Source organism: Misgurnus anguillicaudatus, chromosome 19 (genome assembly GCF_027580225.2).
Source record: "Misgurnus anguillicaudatus chromosome 19, ASM2758022v2, whole genome shotgun sequence".
NCBI lineage: Eukaryota > Metazoa > Chordata > Actinopteri > Cypriniformes > Cobitidae > Misgurnus > Misgurnus anguillicaudatus.
Window position 1 is genome coordinate 41906704 of NC_073355.2, and position 18885 is coordinate 41925588.

An 18885-nucleotide genomic window follows, 5' to 3' on the forward strand; every position below is an offset into this window, starting at 1 on the left:
GATCATCTTCGACACGTCGAGCAAACACAAACACTAACATTCAATGCTAAAACTACACATATGCATTAAAATCATTTGGTTAATATTGCGATGATACTGCGGTGTGCATATTTGCAATATAGATACATTTATAAGCAGTCATTTAAAAACAAAAAAAACAAAATGACGTGCACTTGCCAATATGATCTATTGCAATCAGGGCTTTAGTCCAAATGGTGGCATTTTGCCATCAAAATTTGAGAGTGTGCCACTGAATTTTACATCCAGTCGCACATGTGCGACCAGTTAATTTGACCTTATTTTTTAGATGTGACACCTGAATTTGAAACCACACATTGTACTTTCTGCATTTGTCATTAAAGTATTTATTAGTAATACAGTGGAAATTAGTAGAAATGTGAATATTTGGTTAGCATGTTGTTTATGGTGTGTGCCCCTAAATTTTCTGGTTGTGCTCCTAAAATTATCAGTTGGGGGCCACTGTGCTCCTAGTGAAATATGTTAGTCTGGGGCCCTGTACCCGAATGATTTTTTATAATTCCAAAGGTTGTGTATAGTCCAAGTTTTAGACAGACTGTTAAATATGTACGCCTGTTATATAATGTTCAGTTTTTAAACATATTTCAAGTTTAAAATGATTTCACAAAAAATATAAAGCATTTTCCTACCGCATATCATTAGCAAGTAGGGCTGAAACAACTAATCAATAAAATCGATAATGATCGATTATGAAATTCCTTGTCACACATGTCACGTTTATTCATATTTTTATGCTTAAATATGTTTTACTATTTACAAGCTGCACAATCTTTTATATTATAGACCTAAAATAAAAAAATACATTAGTAAGTAGTGTGGTAGTGTACTCTGTAGTAGTATGTGGCTTTTGTACTTAAAAAAGTACACTTCTACACGTGAATGTCCTAATAGAGAGTAAATATTTCGGTTTTATCCGATTAATTGAAGAGAAAAACGACAGAGTATTCGATTATGAAATAATCTTTAGTTGCAGCCCAACTAGCAAGTTATCATTTTTTCCTTTAATACCCAGCTCAATTTGATGTTTGTGCTTTTAATGTTTATAATGAAAAGAGTCACAATACTAAGTAATTATTTTAATTTGCAGCTGCATAAAAAAATGTGAAGTGAAACAGACAATTTTACATCTGAATACGAAATCTGTGCTCGTGCCTGTCCATCTTAAAAACAAAACAAATAGTTGTTTCCTATGAGTATTTCACGTTAAATGGCCAAACACTTTCACACGCACATTCAATATAAGTGCGAAAGTATGCTTAAATATATGAAGAAAGAGGAAGATTTATGCAGGAAGTGGGCTGCTGATGATGCTGCTGCTCAGGGTTTTGAATTCTTTGTATGAGTCATGACACGTCGGGTGTTGCTTCACTGCTCATAACTTCAATGCGTGCAGTATGACGTCGCAGCGTTTCTGATTTCCTCATTGCTGTTCAAATTGTCATGAATGCATTAGGACACCGTTACACACACACAAACAGAGGCCAGTATGACCGTTTCATCAATGTAGAGCTTGATTTAGGTTAAAACACACGATGTGCTGATCAATAACTGATTGACAAGCTCATGCATTTGATGTGCGTTCACTATTGAAATATCTTGAGCTACTGTCACATTGTGTCGCATCACATTATGCACATTCACCTAACGCTCGGTACTATATGACAGATATTGAAAAATCAATCCATTTCAGACCTATTACACAACGACCTGACGTTAGTATTATTTCTTGATAAACACAGGCGCTTCAGAAGCAATGCAATTCAGGCCTTGACGTGAATACTAAAAGTGCATGTAGTTTCGATTTAATGGTCATTGCATAAGGCACATACTAGATCAAAACACTGTCTTGTAAACACATATGCAAGAATGTTAACTTACCATGCCCAGGCTCGGATCTTTAATGCGGCTATAATATGAGTTTGATGCGGTTCTGCTCGCTCATGCTTCCCCGGGGAACTGTGTTTCTCACCTCCTGGAAACACCGAAAGCCCGCATCGCTGTCCCGCACACGCCCGGGCCCGTTTCGGGCTCCCGGACACTTGTTATTATTGTTGATCCTGACGCGAGCTCAAAGGGGGACGACACTGTCCGGATAGCCGGAGATAAACCGCACGAAACGACGGCGTAAAATATAAACACAACACCGGTCCTAAAAATATGTCGGGACTGTCTTCTCTAATTCTCGGGGGTTGGTATCGCTGTGCGGGACTCGGTGTTTTAATTTGAGCACTGTGAAGGCTGATAGAGCCACTCCTTGGGCTAGTGGAATCGTGCAGGCCTTTCTCAGCTTCCTCTCTCTTCTGCTCATTAAACTCCCGGAAATGACGTCGGCCTAATAGAAACAGAAATAAGCGATTGGAAAGGCGGATAGCGTGAGGCAGTGGTTACTTAAGTGGGCGGGGCTTATTGCGGATGTCTCTAAATTAATAAATTTGAGAACCATATTGTACATAAAAAAACCTATTGTACATACAAGAGTACATAATACAACATATACCAGGTGTATGCCAAAAGAATATTTAACAGAAAGCTGCATATACGCATTGCTTTCAAGGTTTTTAGTTTCAAAATATAAAAAAAAATCTGGTTTCATTAAGATAACGAGCATAATACAAATACAAATGTAATCACCATCGAGTTTTTGCATGGCATTTGTGTCCACAATTGTTTTTCTCCGTGCGAGGTCCGAAAAGACAAATTCTCAAACGGAAGGCTGCATCCTCCAGAGGTCGCTTTGGCAGGCTGCATACGTCATTAAGAATTTTTATTTCAGAATATTAACAAATATAAAGTTGAATTTTATTCTTAGTTAATCGTAATTTTTTGTGATATGTTTATGACTTGCGCATGTATGAAACCAGGTTTGATGACGTATGCAGCCTGCATATGCGACCTCTGGAGGATGCAGCCTTCCGTTTGAGAAACGGCCACCTTCTTTTAAATAACGTATTTTATTAAAATTACTTTAATGCATTCTTATTTCAGTGTAAGTCAACAATATTGGTGAATAATACATTGAAATTATTGTATTAATGTACAAATTTTCCAATGACACTCAAATTTGAATGAGCCTTAATGCGGCTTTGTGGGCCGCTAAGCGCCCCCTAGAGGAACACAAGTATCTGTTCTTATGCTAAAACAGTTATGGGTAACTAGTTATTGTAACGTTTGTCACCGAATGTTCTCTACCTATTAAACTACCGGAAGTGAAATCTTAATCTTCGGGCCGGATGAAACCGGCCACAACAAGACACATTTTGGGTGCATTATGTACTCATTGAGGATGCAGGTATTGCCTCATTATGACAGGATGCGTATTCAACGTGCTCCATTCATTGTAATAGTATTTGGGACACTATTGCGTTACACATTCAGAAAAGAGAGAATTAATTTTGTACAGAAATTAAAATATTAGTAATATTAAATAATAATAATAATAATATTTTATTATTTATAATATAATTCATATTATAAATTATATTATTATTACTTAGAACTTTGGTGGTACCATGGTACAGTGATGTTATTCTGATAGTAATTGAAGATGACCACATTACTATACTGTGGTATTTATATGATATTTTAAGGTACTATAGGAATATTGTGGTATTACTATGGTCCCACACTTTTTTGACCAATACATTTTTATGACGTTTCTGATTATTGACAAATTATGTTTATTTTATAGGAATTTCACTTAAAGAGGGGAGTTTCTGAAATATTTTATAGCTGAACAAAACAAAAAAAGCATAATATAATTTTAAACATTTCTATAAACTTTCAATGACTTCCTAAGATGTGATTCATGACCATGACATTGAAGTTTGCATGCCTTGAATTCACAATCTTAAAATATTTTTGATACTTTCAGGTTGGAAATAATAAAGCTAGTGTCATATACAGTATATGTGCATGTAGATCATTTCTGAATATGGTGGGAAAGAGACAGCGTTTCTCACCGAGTTGTTTTATGTGGTTTACTCAACGGTTTCAGGCAGCTTATGCAACCCATGAAGTAAAGGACATGTTTAGTAAGACTGCAAACCAAGCGGTAAAACATTCAAAAACGTAAAGAATAAAGATGACTCACAATAAATATGATTTATTTATTTTCTCTACAAATGATAAATACCTAAAACTTGAAGATTGCACTGAACATTATCTAGGTCACATTAAGAAACAGGAAGTTACCGATGGGTTAAAACACTTTAAGGAACTCACACAGACAGCAGCTTTGTTTTTGTCAAGTTCAGTGTTGTGTAACTGAGAAAAAGTAAATAAAACCTACATAGAAAATATTTATGTATTAGTTATGAAAGTTAAATATTTTAAAAAACATCTTGTGCAAACAATTAATAAATAATGTAAAACCGTAATAAAATCAAGCTGGTTTTAAAATAATTAGTTGGTTTGGTCAGGCACTATTTCGCTCTTTGGTTGGTAGTGTTGTCTCAATTCTTGTATGTGATAGGCCCACGCTCTGTCTGCACCCTCACCCTCTATCCTACACGCCGTCCAATCAGGGAACGGGAAACGTCCGGCTACAATCAAGGCATCTTCAGGAAGTTCAGCCAGCAACTTCTTTTGCAAAAGACTTAGCTGGAAAACACACAGTACAATACATTTAATAAAGATGTAAGATTTTAAATTGTATATAAGGTTCTGTATTGCAAAGCACTGACACTGTGAATTACTATGGTACTTAGCACACTAGGGGCCAAAAATACTGTAATATTCTTAAAAGTTGAAAGATCAACCTAAAAAGACACACAGGATGTTAACACATATAAGATTTGTCTGGATAGTACAGTACAGTATAGACCTAAGCATAAGAGACTATGCACTGTATAGTATTAAAATTAGTTTAAGATCATATTTTTTGTGAATGATATAAATATTCACATTACCTTCCACAGGTCTTCTCGTCGATATGAAACACTTCTATGAAATCCAGCTTTCCATGCATGAAAACATGCAAGTCGAGCAAGCCAGGGGTTGAGTTCATAGCCGACTGCTGGAGAGAAGCCCTGACGGCACGCTTCTAATACCTGTACACATTTAAAATAATCACACACACAGATAAGAGATAAAAGTTTTGGTGCAGTTGATGGCAGGTTTGTTGGTCAGAAATATGTTGTTTGATTGTTTTATTTTAGAGATATTTGTCTTTCCCCATTCACTTTAGTCTTGCATGACTGGCCAAAGGCATTGCAAACATGTCCGCCGACTGGTGAGACTTCCCTTAGGAGATTTTGACATTGCACAAGGGTAAAAGTGAAGGTGATCACTTACAATTCTGCCATCACCTGAACCCAGGTCAGCTATGGCTCCAGATCTGCCTTTCAGCAAAGTCATAACGTTACATACTTGAGATCTGCTAGCTGGCATATAGGGTACCTAGATTACAGTGACATATATCAGTATGGTACATTTTAAAATTTATATTATAGCATTAACAACTTTTTAAAGAAATCTTACTTGTAATTTTAATGGCACTCTGCGAAAGCCTGGCATTAAAATTCCTGCCCAGACGGCATATGCGGCCAAACCTGTACCCGCCGCAATCTGTAAGATTTGCCAGCCGCCAAGTCGCTTTTCTTTGAACTGTGAAAGAATTTCCTCTTGTATGTCATCTTCCATTGCTAATAATGATATAAACAATAAATTATATATTTTAAGATAGATTGCTTTGCATTTTTTACCAGGGTTGATACCTGTCCTGTGAAAAGTGGTTAGTTGTATAAAGTTGGGGCTGGCAACCCAATGGTTATTCAAACTGCAGCTAGGTTGATTTATTAGCTATAATTTTTATCATTTTATTATAAGCTATTCCTTTAAACAAATATGTTTATATATGAATTAAAATATAAAATATACTTTAAGTTGCTTTAAATTTGAAAATGTCTGCATGTGATATCATTTTAATTTGGTTTATTACTTATATACATTTTTGATTTTGGTTGCTTAGATGTTTCAGGTATATTCTCTTATTGTTACAGTATAAAGTAAAAAAGGTCAGATGGTTAATATTAATAAATGTTCAATTTTGAACATATTGAAAGTGCAAAAGTATTTGGCCTTTCAAAGGGTTAAAATGAAGAGTCGACACCCTTGTGTCTTCTTTGATGTGGCATCTGCTGCTGGTGTCAATCAACCTGAAGACCAATACTGTCATCAGATCAGAGACAAAAGTTACTATCAAGTAGTATTGAATTGCCCAATATGTTATTTGTGCAAGGTTTCATCTATTGATGTGCAATGAGTTGAATTTAGCATTAAGTTGGCAAGTCACAATGGCTCCCCAATGCTTTATTTATTAGAAAAGAATACTGATCTGAATTTTAAGATCCCAATATAGTCATAGGTCACAAATTAGATCAATAAAGTCATTATGGAGTAATCCACTTTTTCAAAAACCCACCTTCATGTCTTGTCTACATATTATGCATTTAACTTTGTATGTAATTCAGGCCCAGATGTACAGTAAACTCATAGGGACGTTTTAAAATGTATGTTTTACTTAAAACGCAGAGTGGTTTCCCTAATGTTATAAACACAAGGATAATATATAAACCCGAAAAATATGTATGAGTAAAAACTTTCACACACTGTATGTGTATGTTGCTGTATGTGCATGAAACACAAGGTAGCCTAGATTGATCGTCAAATACAAAACACTAGAAATCAAGAGTGTGTATACAACATAAGTTTAGTGTATATTTAAAAAACACACACATTAAAGTCATACATGCACGTGTTAAATGTATTTATTTTAAAAGAAAACCAAAATAACATACGAAGGTATACATTGACATATATTCAGAAACAGCTGAACTAACCTTCACTGTAAGCGACGTAAACATTTACAGTAGAGCGATTACTGCAACGTCACTTCCGGCTGAGACCTTTCAAAATAAAGGCCCGACATGTTTTTTTTTTAGGCCCGACATGTTAGCTTTATAAAAAAGATAAAGACAAAAAAAATAATTTTCTTTATACATATAATTAGATATGTGTAAAAATATATTAAATGTTATATATCTAATAGACAGATTCGTACTCACTGCTAATGAAAAGGCAAAACAATCTTCAATAAAATTAAACAAAACACTGTAAATAAACGACTCTTATCACTCTCCACAAATGAATGTTTTGGGTCATTCTACAGAAAAGTCCACTTTTGGTATGGCAAGATGTCTTAAAATTGATTTATTTTTCTAACATTTAAACTTAGACCACATTATTAGATTACTCTTTGACTTTATGAGTACACATAAATGACAGCTTAATTATTTTTAATTTTTTGTGTGCATGTACTTAAAGACTGCATACACTATTTTTTGTCACTGGTGTTACCTTACGTCTTTAGCAATATTAAAGGTGTTTATGAAATATTATTTAAAAAAAAAATCAGCTTTAAAGCTTAAAGTGGAGCAGAATTCAATGAATTTAAAATTATCATCATGTCACATGTAAAAGATTTTATTTAATGTGAAAGAAAAAAAACACAGTAACAACAGTGACAATTACCCATAAGGAAAGGTAACACCAGTGACAATGTTCATGAAAACTGCATTTTAATAAATTGCTGCTGCAAAGTATCCAACCACATGTTGTCAATCATTGTATACTCACTAAATTAAGAAGTTTAATCCATTTGTATTCTAGTTTTTTTTTTTCAATTCCCAAACAATAACGGAGGTCATACCAGTGACTTAAACTAAAAGCTTCATATGAAATCATGTGATAAATGAGAACTCCAGGGGACCACTGCTTTCATTATATATTTTATAATATTTATTTAGCATTTTGTTTTTTAATGTAATTTACATCATATATTTGATAGTTATGGACACATTATTGTATTTTAAATGGAAGAAAACACTGTTTTTGATCTCAAAATAAAGCATTTTCCCTCTGTACATGACTGTGGGGACGAGCACTTCTGTGGTGCTTGGAATTCTAATGAATTAATAAAAATCAAACATTGCTACATTGATGGCTCAAAAAGGTCTTCAAATAACATGTTGTTTCTTTTTAAAATATAAATGAAAAATTAACTCTAGTGTTTTTCACGTGTAATATTTCTGTAAAGGCTAGAGACAAAAAAATAGACATTTCGGTAGAATGACCCATATATCCTTGTGGTCTCACCATAAACAAAAACAGATTCATGCAACAGTTTTAAAGTTTTACACAGTTTTACAGCAATACTGAAATAATTTGCCGTTATATAACTAATCGTTTGAAATGGTTTGCAGGAAATCGCGGTTTAGTTACCCAAATAAACAACTTCAGTTTTATAAAATAAACATGGAAAGAAACTTCAGTTTATTCACAAGCATTAATTTGCCAAGAATGTCAGACCTAGGCCGCTGAAAATGTTTTTTGATTAATTAAAAACATGCTCTTGTACAAAAAAGATTATAATTTACATTTATTATATAACACAAACAATGCCAAACAACAATTACGTAATACTGCCATAGCAAAATCAGACACTAAATTAGATCCAGGAAAATAGTTTTTGTAAAATGTGATTATAAGAAACATTTGTTTGCCTGTCACATTCAGCTGGATTTTTTAGTTATGATAAATGAATAGCAGATGTCTTACAGTTATTGTCCAGTAGAGGACAGACATCATCCATCAGAAATTGTTTAGAATAAGAAAAGCATATAAATGTGATACATTAACATACTTTTACTGTAACCATCTGTTGCTGTTATAGTCACTAGTGGTTTTATCTACCATAGTAGCCTATTTGTGAAACACTTGAATGGTGTCTATAGTTAATAATCTTAAATGAGCTAACCACAGCATATTACAATAATATTGTAATATGGTTAGCTCATTTAAGATTATGTAATAATGTAATAAGATGCCAAACTGCACAATATGTTTATTCCGAGTTGCATTTGAATAAAGTACTTTGATATACAAACATATATACACATATATATTCATGTGTGTTTGCAATAAAATATTTACATTTACAATATAAAACAGCTTAAGTCAGTTTACATTTTAAAATTTAATATACTGTACCTTCAATATTTGTTTATGTGTCCTCAACCACGTAATTATCAATATAACATCCCTTACATTAAACATGCTTTTACACATAAATAATAAACTGTTGCCTGCTCAATACATTTGTGATACAATCTTTTATATACATTAACAATTATGTTCCCAAATCATTTGTCAATTATGTCATTTAAAAATAAAATATTTATTAATTATTTTATATGCCATTTAATGAAAACTTAAATATCTTATATATCCACCATACTGTACAAATAACCCATTCTTCCTATTATATATGAAATGTGCCCTACAGCCGGGTACATTTTTTGTAATACAAAATAATAATTTGCCAAGCAGTAACACCTGATGGGCCCATCTCAGGCCATCAAAAGCATTATTATGTCTATATTTATTAAACGCTGTGTGATTTGTTAAATCTGTTAAGTACCAGGACCTCGCCTGGCTCTCAGTCTTTGTGCCCATAATGTTCGGTCTGTGACTTTAACTGGGTTTCTCATGGGTGGGTGAAGTGGCTTTTTGCCGACAGGCAGTCTCGGGGGCATCATGAGTTTCGGCCTGGCGAATCTTCCTGACTGAAGTTCATCCACAAAGCTTTCCATGCTGTCAAACTTATTGGTTAACTTCCCCAGGTTCTCCTTAAGGGTGTCAAACTGCTTATAAAGATCACCCACGGCATCAGATAGGCCCTGGATCCTGCGTATAAATAGATAATAAGCAATTCATTATTGTACACAGCATAGTGAGGAGTAGAGCAAATGTTAGTTTAATCTTAAAGAAAACATACTGATCAAAATGTTATTTTAGATAAAAGCATCATAAGAAACATTTAGATTTCTGCTCTGTTTCTACATCTAGTAAAATAAATCTGCAAATTTGTGATGTTGACCGTGTGAACTCATCTGTATAAAAGTCAGATTTCCTTGTTTCAATTAAAGCAAACAAGATGCTTATTGAAACATCATTAAATGATGCTGAGATAAGCCTGAATCATCACGGTTTGCTGTCTTCAGGGCAAAGAGAAAACATAAATAAATCTGAAATTCACAATTATTTTTTATGGCTGATGAGCTCATTTATGATGAGAACGTCTGCTTTCAGTTACAAAAATGTCAAATGTGTGCCAAACTTTGATACGTGGGATTATGGATTTAATCTGAGCTGGAGCAACAGTGATGCTTGCTGAAGCCAATCCCGCATCCTGTTTCCGAGGAATATTTAGTTACATCTGGATTAGATAAGCTAAACTAATGACACATTTTGAGTCAGGTAATAAAAATAAATAAGTGCCATAGAAATTGAACCACAATGATGCACACTACATTTGTCACAACTAATAATCCATAAACCTGCCAGACAGATTTCAGGCGCACAATAAATTTTTAGTCATGTTGAGACCTCCATATTGTGCAGATTAACAGATCCATTAAAATCAAAGCATTTTTGACCCAATAATCATTTCCTCTTTTGCCATATGATCCTAATTTCTCCATTTGGTCATGCAACATTGAAAGACAGATGGACTCAGACTGCTAAAGTTGATGTTATGCGATGTGGCATAATCTGTAAGTGACACACTCCCAACAAGAGACAAATGATATAAACTCACCTGACATATTCAGGTAAGACAGACACATGATCGTTCACCAGCATATCCTTCACCTGATAGATGATGGCATATTTCCAGTTGTCTAGTACCTGGGTCAGGTTTGAACAACTCTTGCCACTGGATTTGTCTGTAACAAGGAAACATCTGTCACTGTCAAAAAAGCAGTGGTGGCTCGTGACTGCTCATCTGAGGGGCGCAAATTTAAAATTTAAAACACACGTCAAAACCATTTATGATAAAAGAGACGCTCAAGTTCACAAAATACACGCAAGACACTCCCTTAACAGTAAACTCTGATTGTGCATGAGATTTTACAACACTGTTAGACTTAACTGTAATTTCTACAGTTACTTACCAGAAAAATGCCCGATAAAATACCATCATTTTCTTTTCCAGTTCATTACTGTAATATGCATTGCATTATGGGTATTAACATTTAGTTTACAGTGGTTTACTGTATGTTTTATATTTGCGGTAGACTGCTGTAAAACAACAGCAGTAGTGCTACTGTAGTTGAATAAAACAGTGTTATAAAAGCATATAAAATGGAAAAATGAAATCTATGAAATAAAATAAATTTTATTTGTTATGCTTTTAGCAGTGAAGCAAATTTCAAAATGTAATTTTTTTCAGCAGTGTAAATAATTTATTGAGTATTGTAGATAGAAACAAAAAAAGGAATTATGGATAAAAGCTTGACCGTCAGATTTGAGTTTGACCTCAAGACTTCAAAACATAGTGACGCCAAGATTTCGCTCCTCGGAGTGTTGGGAGAGTGACAGAAGAGGCAACTTGGGGAGTGTAGCGAGTAACTTTTATTAAGTGACTGTGGCATTGTGGTAGTGTTACAGACCTATAACATGGGTGACCTTGGTTCGATTCCCCTTCAAGGTAATATACTTTTTAAAACTAGGTTACAGTAAGGGTATTATACTGTAAAATGGAATTGCGGTAAAGGCATCATACTGTAAAAAACATTTACAGTTATGGTACTGTAATGGGGCAGTTACAGTAACTGAGTTACCGCATATATACAATAAAAAGTCTAACAGTGAAGTATCTGGCAAACACGAGCGTCTCTTCTATCACAAACCCCTTAGACACGTCTGCAGCAGGCAGGATGCACACAGGATGACTTGACGCACAGAACACACATTTTGAAAAAAGGAACCACACACATGACGGGCATGTTTTGATAAACTTCACATTGAGCGCCCTCGAAAAAATAAGTTAAAATATCTACCTGTCACTGGGGTGGTACCCTTTCAAATAGTACACCAAAGAGTTCATACTAATACCTCAGAGGCACAAATTGGTATCAAATGTACATATCTGTACCTAATGGTACAAATGATGACCTTTTCAAAGGGTACTGCCCCAGTGACAGCTGGGGTACATGTTTTGAGTATTTTGTCTAACAGTGTACAACAAGTGCTTTGTATGTTTATAGCCCAAATTAATATTTACGGTCGCCACATGTTCATCATTTGTACAGTTAAAGCTCTAGTTCAGACCTTTAAAAGAACCAGATGGAGCAAAATAAAACATTTCTACTTATTTCTAAAATTTGTTGGACATGATTTCAGTGATTGCTTGGTCTGTAGACTCCCAAAGATACAACCAACAGCATGTTTAATAATTTAAGGTGAAATATTCAAAAAGAAATTGCAGAAGATTTTCTAATTGAACATATTTCTATCAATTTCAATGATGTCAATTTGAAGCCCCAGATGCAAAAGCCACTAAACCAGGGGTGGGCATTCCTGGTCCTGGAAGGCAACTGTCCTGCAAGGTTTAGCTCCAACCCTAATCAAACACACCTGAATGTCATTTCCAAGTCATACACTGTAAAAAAAAAAAAAATCCGTAAAAAAAACTGTAAATCTCTGGCAGCAAAGTCGCCAGAGAAATTCCGTAAAAATACAGAGAATCTTTTACAGTCCTAATTCATTAAATTACAGAATATTACTGTTAATAATTGTTATAAAACTGTAGAAAAACATATAAATTATGTGAAAATACATGAAATAAAACTACTTTTCAGGTCAATCCCTGTAAATATACGGCTTTTATTAGTTATTTTATTAAATTGCTTTGTATTTATACAGTAATATTATTTTAAAATACAGTTTATCTTTGTAAAATAACTAAAAAAAAAACACCTGTATAAAAACGTATTAAGTATGTGAAAATACATGAACTGAAGCCTTTGATTGGGATTTTCAGGTGTGTTTGATTAGGGTCGGGGCTAAACTTTCAGGACAGTGGCCCTCCGGGACCAGGAATGCCCACCCCTGCTCTAAACGCAAACCTCAAAAATGACATAATGATATTAACCAAATGCTCGGGACGTATTATACATTCATCAAATGCCTAAAATCTGCATAATCCTGGCTTTAGGTCATTTAGAAATACCCCTTTGTTGGCAGAATCCATTAGAAGCTTTTTAACAGAAAAAAACCATGTCAGATGCAGTTAGACAGTTAGATTTAACTGTAATTTCTACAGTTACTTACCACAAAATGCCCAGTAAAATACCACCATTTTCTTTTCCAGGTCATTACTGTAATATTCAGTGCATTATGGGTGTTATTTTAATTTACAGTAATTTACAGTAAATTAAAAGAGCAGTAGTGCTACTGTAGTTGAATAAAACTGTGTTATAAAAGCATATAAAATGGAAAATAAAATATCTCTACGAAATGAAATACATTTTATTTGTTATGCTTTTAACTAAGAAAAAGACACCCAAGGTTTTGTCATGTACATGTAAAAAACATGTACAGTTATGGTACTGTAATGGGGCAGTTACAATAACTCGAGTTATTATATACAATAAAAAGTCTAACAGTGTAGGATTTCACAGAATTACTTGGCCAGGATTTAGTTTACGCAATCAAAAAGTTCCAGTTAAAACCAAAACTGATGTCATTGGGTTGAAGAGGCCAGAAATCAATACACAGATCAGACTTAAGTAACCCATTTCTAGCCAAAATATTGATGTTGGTTTTGCCAAAATAACTTTTGAGATGTTTAATATTCCATCATGTAAATGAAGTCAAGAGTGCTCACAGGGGGATTGGTTTCATTTACTTACACTGTAAAAAATCCAATTAATGAAATGTTGGAAGGGCAAAAATATATAAGTTAAACCAATTTTCTTGTTTAGGCTTAGTTGAGTAGACATATTATTTTAAGTCTAGATAAATCTGTGTTTAAAACATTAAGTGAATGGTTATTTTCAAATTCAGTCAACATTCAGAATGGCTATGTTGACTGAACTAATTAAGACAAATCTGGTCAATATGTGGACTTATGACAGCTATGTTTCCTGACAACAAAATGCTCATAATATTACTGTTATTTGGTAACAAAATGTAATTTTAAGAGTTGTTCAGGCGTGAATGTATGTGCTTTAAGTTTAAATATGCGGTCGGTTAATATAGATAGCGTCTATTTAAAAATGTGCTCGGACACTTTCGGACGGAGATGAGCTCCAGAAGAGCTCCAGAAAATCACAGACACTTAAGCGCTCACACCCCGCCCAGCGCAGCCTCGCCTCGGCAAGCCCATCAGAAATCGACTGCTGGCTCTGATATCTCTGTGGCGTTTAAACATGCGATTTAATTCATTTTAATTTCTTATACTTAATAATAAAAGGTTTACCGGTATGTTTTAAATCATATTTTAGGATTGCACTTAAATGATATCGCTGTTGAATGATATTTCATATCTTTCACATTCGTTATAATCGGACTGCGTACTGCCTGCGAATTTGAACTTCAGAGCTGAAGGTGCGAGTGGAGAAATAGTCCCAATATCATAACAATCTTAAAACTTCTAAATATACCCGTGTGTGTACCCGTGTGCGTGCGTGTGTGCGCGCGCGCGTCCTCGCGCGTGTGCATGTATGTATGTATGTATGGGCGTGCGTCTGTGTATTTTGAATTTAAAATGTTTTAACTCGGAAGGATCTGGATCACAGGCCATTTCATCTGAGATCAATCCGCACGCAACAGCTGGAATCACTTACTGATTCACACAAGGAAGGACACAAGTCAGCCGTTTCCTCAAGTTCACGTCAGGTAAGTGTTTGTAATTAAATGTTAATTTTAGAATATATTAATTGGCAAAGACGCAAATACTCGACGTTTTTGTAATTATATTTTTGTAAAGATATATTAGAGGTGTGTTATGTTATGTGACCGAAGTAAAGTGGAGCTATTTTAGTTAAGATAAAAAGCCTGGATAACGTTATAGGGTTGGTTTACCGGACAGAGTTTAGAACTCGGTCTTTATTATAATTGGGACATTTTTACAAACAAACCTTATATAATACAATACTGGCGTGCATTTTGAGTCAAAACAATAGCACTCATATGTTAAGAGATGTCAGTAAGTTATTTTAGTCAGTGAAAAGCCCTGTCCGAGAAAACCGCCCAATAGTGTTTAATTATGTGTGATGTCTGAGGGAAATTTGGCCTAACATTAACGTTATTTAGGGAATAAAGTCTTTCACCGTCAAGCTTTATTATATTAAACATGTATTTATGTATGTTTGTGTGTTTATAATCCTCAGAGGGATACATAGCGAGACAGTCTCCGCTTGGACTGGCTGAGGAAAGTCTCCTAAATGGCCCTGGAGATGTTCTGACTGACTTTGGAGGCTTTTTGGACAATGCCCTCTATTTAAAGACTTAATTCTGTATGTTCAGTCTGTATGATAAGTGAATAAGTGAATAAAAAGCTTTTGTTTTTATGTGACTGAAGTTAATTATTTTGTTTACAACACCAGCATAAATTATTTGATAAATAATTTTAAAATGTTATTAAAAAAATCCCAAATAATAAATATTAATTGAAGTAACACATAAAACATTGAGTGAATACTTAAATTTTAATTGACAGAGTCTTTGCTGTAAGTTTTTAAAGATTCAACTGATTAAAACATTTTAGTTGAATGAACTATAAAGCTAATTGAGCCAACATACTTTTTTTATATTTGAGTCAAATTTGGACCAACTAAAAAACATCAATCCAGGTAACACTTTGGAGACAGAAATTGAGTGAACGTAAAATTTCTGTGGAACTAGTTACTAAAAAATAATTCATTGAGCCAACAATTTATTTTTTACAGTGTATTTTTGGTCTAAAAATTTCACTGACAGCCCAAATTTTGCCTTGTTTCAGCCTTGACATCTGTGTTTGGATGCCTATTAGATGTCTTTCAAATGCGAAATTGCCTGCTGGGTATAGTTAACACAAGAACCCAATAAAATTTCTCTTTGAAAATATATGCTTTTAAATATCCAAAAACAAACCTTTATTTATAAGACTTTCTCTTTTGTTTCTGATTTTAAAAGAAAATGTGAAGTTTAAGCGTTTTTACCTCTTTGGCCCCACTCCGATGTGTCCTGGGTCGATTTCTGTTGAGCGGTGCACAGACAGATGAAGGACAGCAGGTTTAGAAAGTTCTTCATCATCATCATCTTCCTCAGTGAAACAACAATCAGCAAGTTGGGTGAAAATCTACGTCTAGTAGTCACAGTACTACAGATCATCTGATATTTCTCCCTGGCTTTTATATGAGATGAGTTTCAGCATATGCTTCACACATTTACTGTATCTAATGATACTTCAGCACTGGACCGAGTTAAAAAAATCTGACATTGAAAGTTCTGGTAAACAAATCGTGTTGTGTTCTCCATAGAGACGTGTTTAACAGAGAGGTGTTGACATATTTAAAGAGCACGCAGGTCAAATACAGAAAAGTTACAAATCACAATGCTCTCACTAGAATAGTAAATCTTTATCATATGTTGGCATATGGCAATATTTGAGTTGTAAATACCTGATTTTCTGTGATAGTTGTGTTCCTGTGGTCAGCTGCGTGTGTTATAATCCCTTAATGTGGTTAAAGTGAAGGAACGTTACTGTGGTTACTGTCTTATATCAATATACAACGATCCAAAACCTTCCCTCATTCAGTTCCCTCCCCCTCATCTTAGACAGTTAAACAGAGACAACAACACACATGATGTCATTCACAGCTGAAATTGGCATCATTTAGGATTTCAATGAAAAATGTTCAAATAAAAAATGTAAATATTTGATATTTATTTTATTCTATTAATCAGCAAACCTCTCATTTATTTTACAGTAAGTTGCTGTAAGGAGAAATAAATGGCGTACTACTGTAATTCCAATGTTTTATATATATATATATATATAGCAATAGTTTCAAGGGTTACAAGATGCACATCATCATTTGTTTTGGAGATTTTAAAGGAGACAACAAACCACCCACCTAAGTCCAATGTTAAATGTCCAGCATTAAGATCTTTCAGATTTAATCTTTATCTTTGCAAAGGCAGTGCCACACAATGCCAGTTTGTTGTAAAGTTTATCCGGAGATGTTTTAGTGTTTAACTGCAGTTGTTAGGTGCCTAATAGGATGATTGTCCATTTAACAATTACAGTTTTTTTAGAAGATCACTTCTGTTTATAGCTACGCAGCTCACTTTAAACAGCATGTTGTTCTTGCCAAACGCTGACCAAAGACCTTTCTCTGTCCCTCGAGTCCAGTCACCGAAGGAACAAGCAGATATCGCTCCAGCCGCGTCATTTCCAGGCCTGGGATCAGCTCCAGCTGAGAAGCGTTTGATGTCGTAGCATTCCTGCTCCACCCTGTAATGTTCTGCTTAACATCTGCGTCTAACCGAATCAGAGACAGCGAGACAGCAGCAGATGAAGACCCGAAGCTTCAAGCTTTCTGTAAAATAGAAAACCTTTATCGAAATGAAATAGTAGAATCAAATTCAAGTCTGGAGAAAAGCATTCATGGGAGGAAATGTTATTTCATATGTGAATATTTTGTTAAAGAGCACCTATTGTCCGATTGACGTTTTTTTTTTGGTGTGTGAGTGTGTATTAGTACATGTTAATGATATGCAAAAGGTTCAAACCCCAAAGTAAACAATGACGCAAATTATCGTCACCAACATAAATCTTTTTTTTTGGACTACAACAAACACACTGATTGTAGGCAAGAGTTTACTTCCTGAGATTGGTGATGTAGACAAGACCGACATTATCATAATTCATCCCGCTTTGGACTCACAGCCTGTAAGTTAACTCCTGTAAGCAACCGAACACTGTAAAAAAAATTCTGTTGAAATTGCATCTGGGTTGCAGTTAATTTACCGTAGATTTAGATTTATGTTATTTACTGGCAAAAGTTTGTTCAAAGTTAAATAAATTTTAAATATTAACAAGTCTTTATCTTTACAGAATAAAACTATAAAATAACAGCCTCATGCAGAATGTTTCCCAGAATGTTTTGCTTGATGCTGTCTTTTTAGTTTTACTATGTAAAGACAAAGACTTGTAATTGTTTAATGTTCATTTAACTTTAAACAAAATGTTGCCAGTAAATAACATAAATTAAAATCTATGGTAAGTTACCGGCAACCCAGCTGCAATCAGTAGCGGAGTGGCCATCGGGAGAGTCGGGACATTTCCCGGTGGGCCGGTAGTGTTTTGAGGCTGCGAGGGCCGGTCTGATACATTGCAAGTTATATAGCAACCCCGTCTGGCAGCCTGATGTGCGGCCGCTTCCCTCTGGTCAAACTGTGCAGCCTCTTTGCTCAACACAGTAGGCTATATAAAAGTGCTCAACCTGTTCGCCAGGTTTAACCATGTTTAGGATTAAAAAATTTAGGGGGATTATTGAACGGCCCCTCTCCAAATTGCCATAGCCTGTCGGCCTGTGATGTGAAAAGCCGCGTCGCCGAATACCTGTTTATTTCAGTACATATGCGGTCGAATTGATCCAACAAGCGGAGACTATTTGATAGAAAGTGTGGATTAAGGATGTTTAAAATCTCTAGCCTGGTGGTCAGTACTTGAATGGATAAAATCAGCACATTTGCAAAGGTTTATCTCCATATGGCTATATATCATAAATAAAATTTAGAAGGGTTACTTTGCAGTATCACATTTTATATTTCCTACTGTTAGATTTCTATTAGATTTCCATATTAATAGACGAGAGTATTCAACTGAAATATATAAATATCCTCACAACATTATTATTTCTCCAAACTTTGACAAAAATTATTTTCAAATGAACTGTATTCTTACAGTTATTCAAAGATGCACACATTATTCCAGATATGATTTGAATATTA

General features: G+C 34.5%; 3 protein-coding genes across 5 annotated transcripts in view; all 3 read right to left on the reverse strand.

Annotated features, from left to right (window-relative positions):
* LOC141349024 (exportin-6) overlaps positions 1 to 2360 on the reverse strand; it is a 40738-nt gene extending 38378 nt beyond the window's left edge. The window contains exon 1 of the mRNA XM_073857698.1: positions 1918 to 2360. Coding sequence (XP_073713799.1) covers positions 1918 to 1920 — 3 coding nt within the window. The 5' untranslated portion in view covers positions 1921 to 2360. The remainder of the gene's footprint in view (positions 1 to 1917) is intronic.
* Positions 2361 to 4125: 1765 nt separating this feature from the next.
* On the reverse strand, positions 4126 to 6957 carry LOC141350918 (adenine nucleotide translocase lysine N-methyltransferase-like). The gene is made up of 6 exons (XM_073856762.1): positions 6879 to 6957; positions 5518 to 5681; positions 5332 to 5436; positions 4947 to 5087; positions 4740 to 4796; positions 4126 to 4632 (listed from the first exon to the last, which is right to left on the reverse strand). Exons 2-6 carry the CDS (start codon positions 5677 to 5679, stop codon positions 4441 to 4443), a joined length of 657 nt encoding a protein of 218 aa, XP_073712863.1. The 5' UTR covers positions 5680 to 5681; positions 6879 to 6957; the 3' UTR covers positions 4126 to 4440.
* A 1501-nt stretch (positions 6958 to 8458) lies between these two features.
* Positions 8459 to 16675, reverse strand: LOC129421746 (uncharacterized). 3 transcript variants are annotated; one of them, XM_055177268.2, is made up of 4 exons: positions 16548 to 16675; positions 16086 to 16274; positions 10697 to 10823; positions 8459 to 9783 (listed from the first exon to the last, which is right to left on the reverse strand). In XM_055177268.2, the coding sequence occupies exons 2-4, from the start codon at positions 16255 to 16257 to the stop codon at positions 9510 to 9512; spliced, it is 573 nt and encodes a 190-aa protein (XP_055033243.2). In that variant the 5' UTR covers positions 16258 to 16274; positions 16548 to 16675; the 3' UTR covers positions 8459 to 9509. The 3 variants fall into 3 exon arrangements, with proteins under 3 accessions (XP_055033243.2, XP_055033252.2, XP_055033258.2); XM_055177277.2 differs by having other exon boundaries at positions 16086 to 16185; positions 16548 to 16657; XM_055177283.2 differs by having other exon boundaries at positions 16086 to 16189; positions 16548 to 16635.
* Positions 16676 to 18885: the final 2210 nt, after the last annotated feature.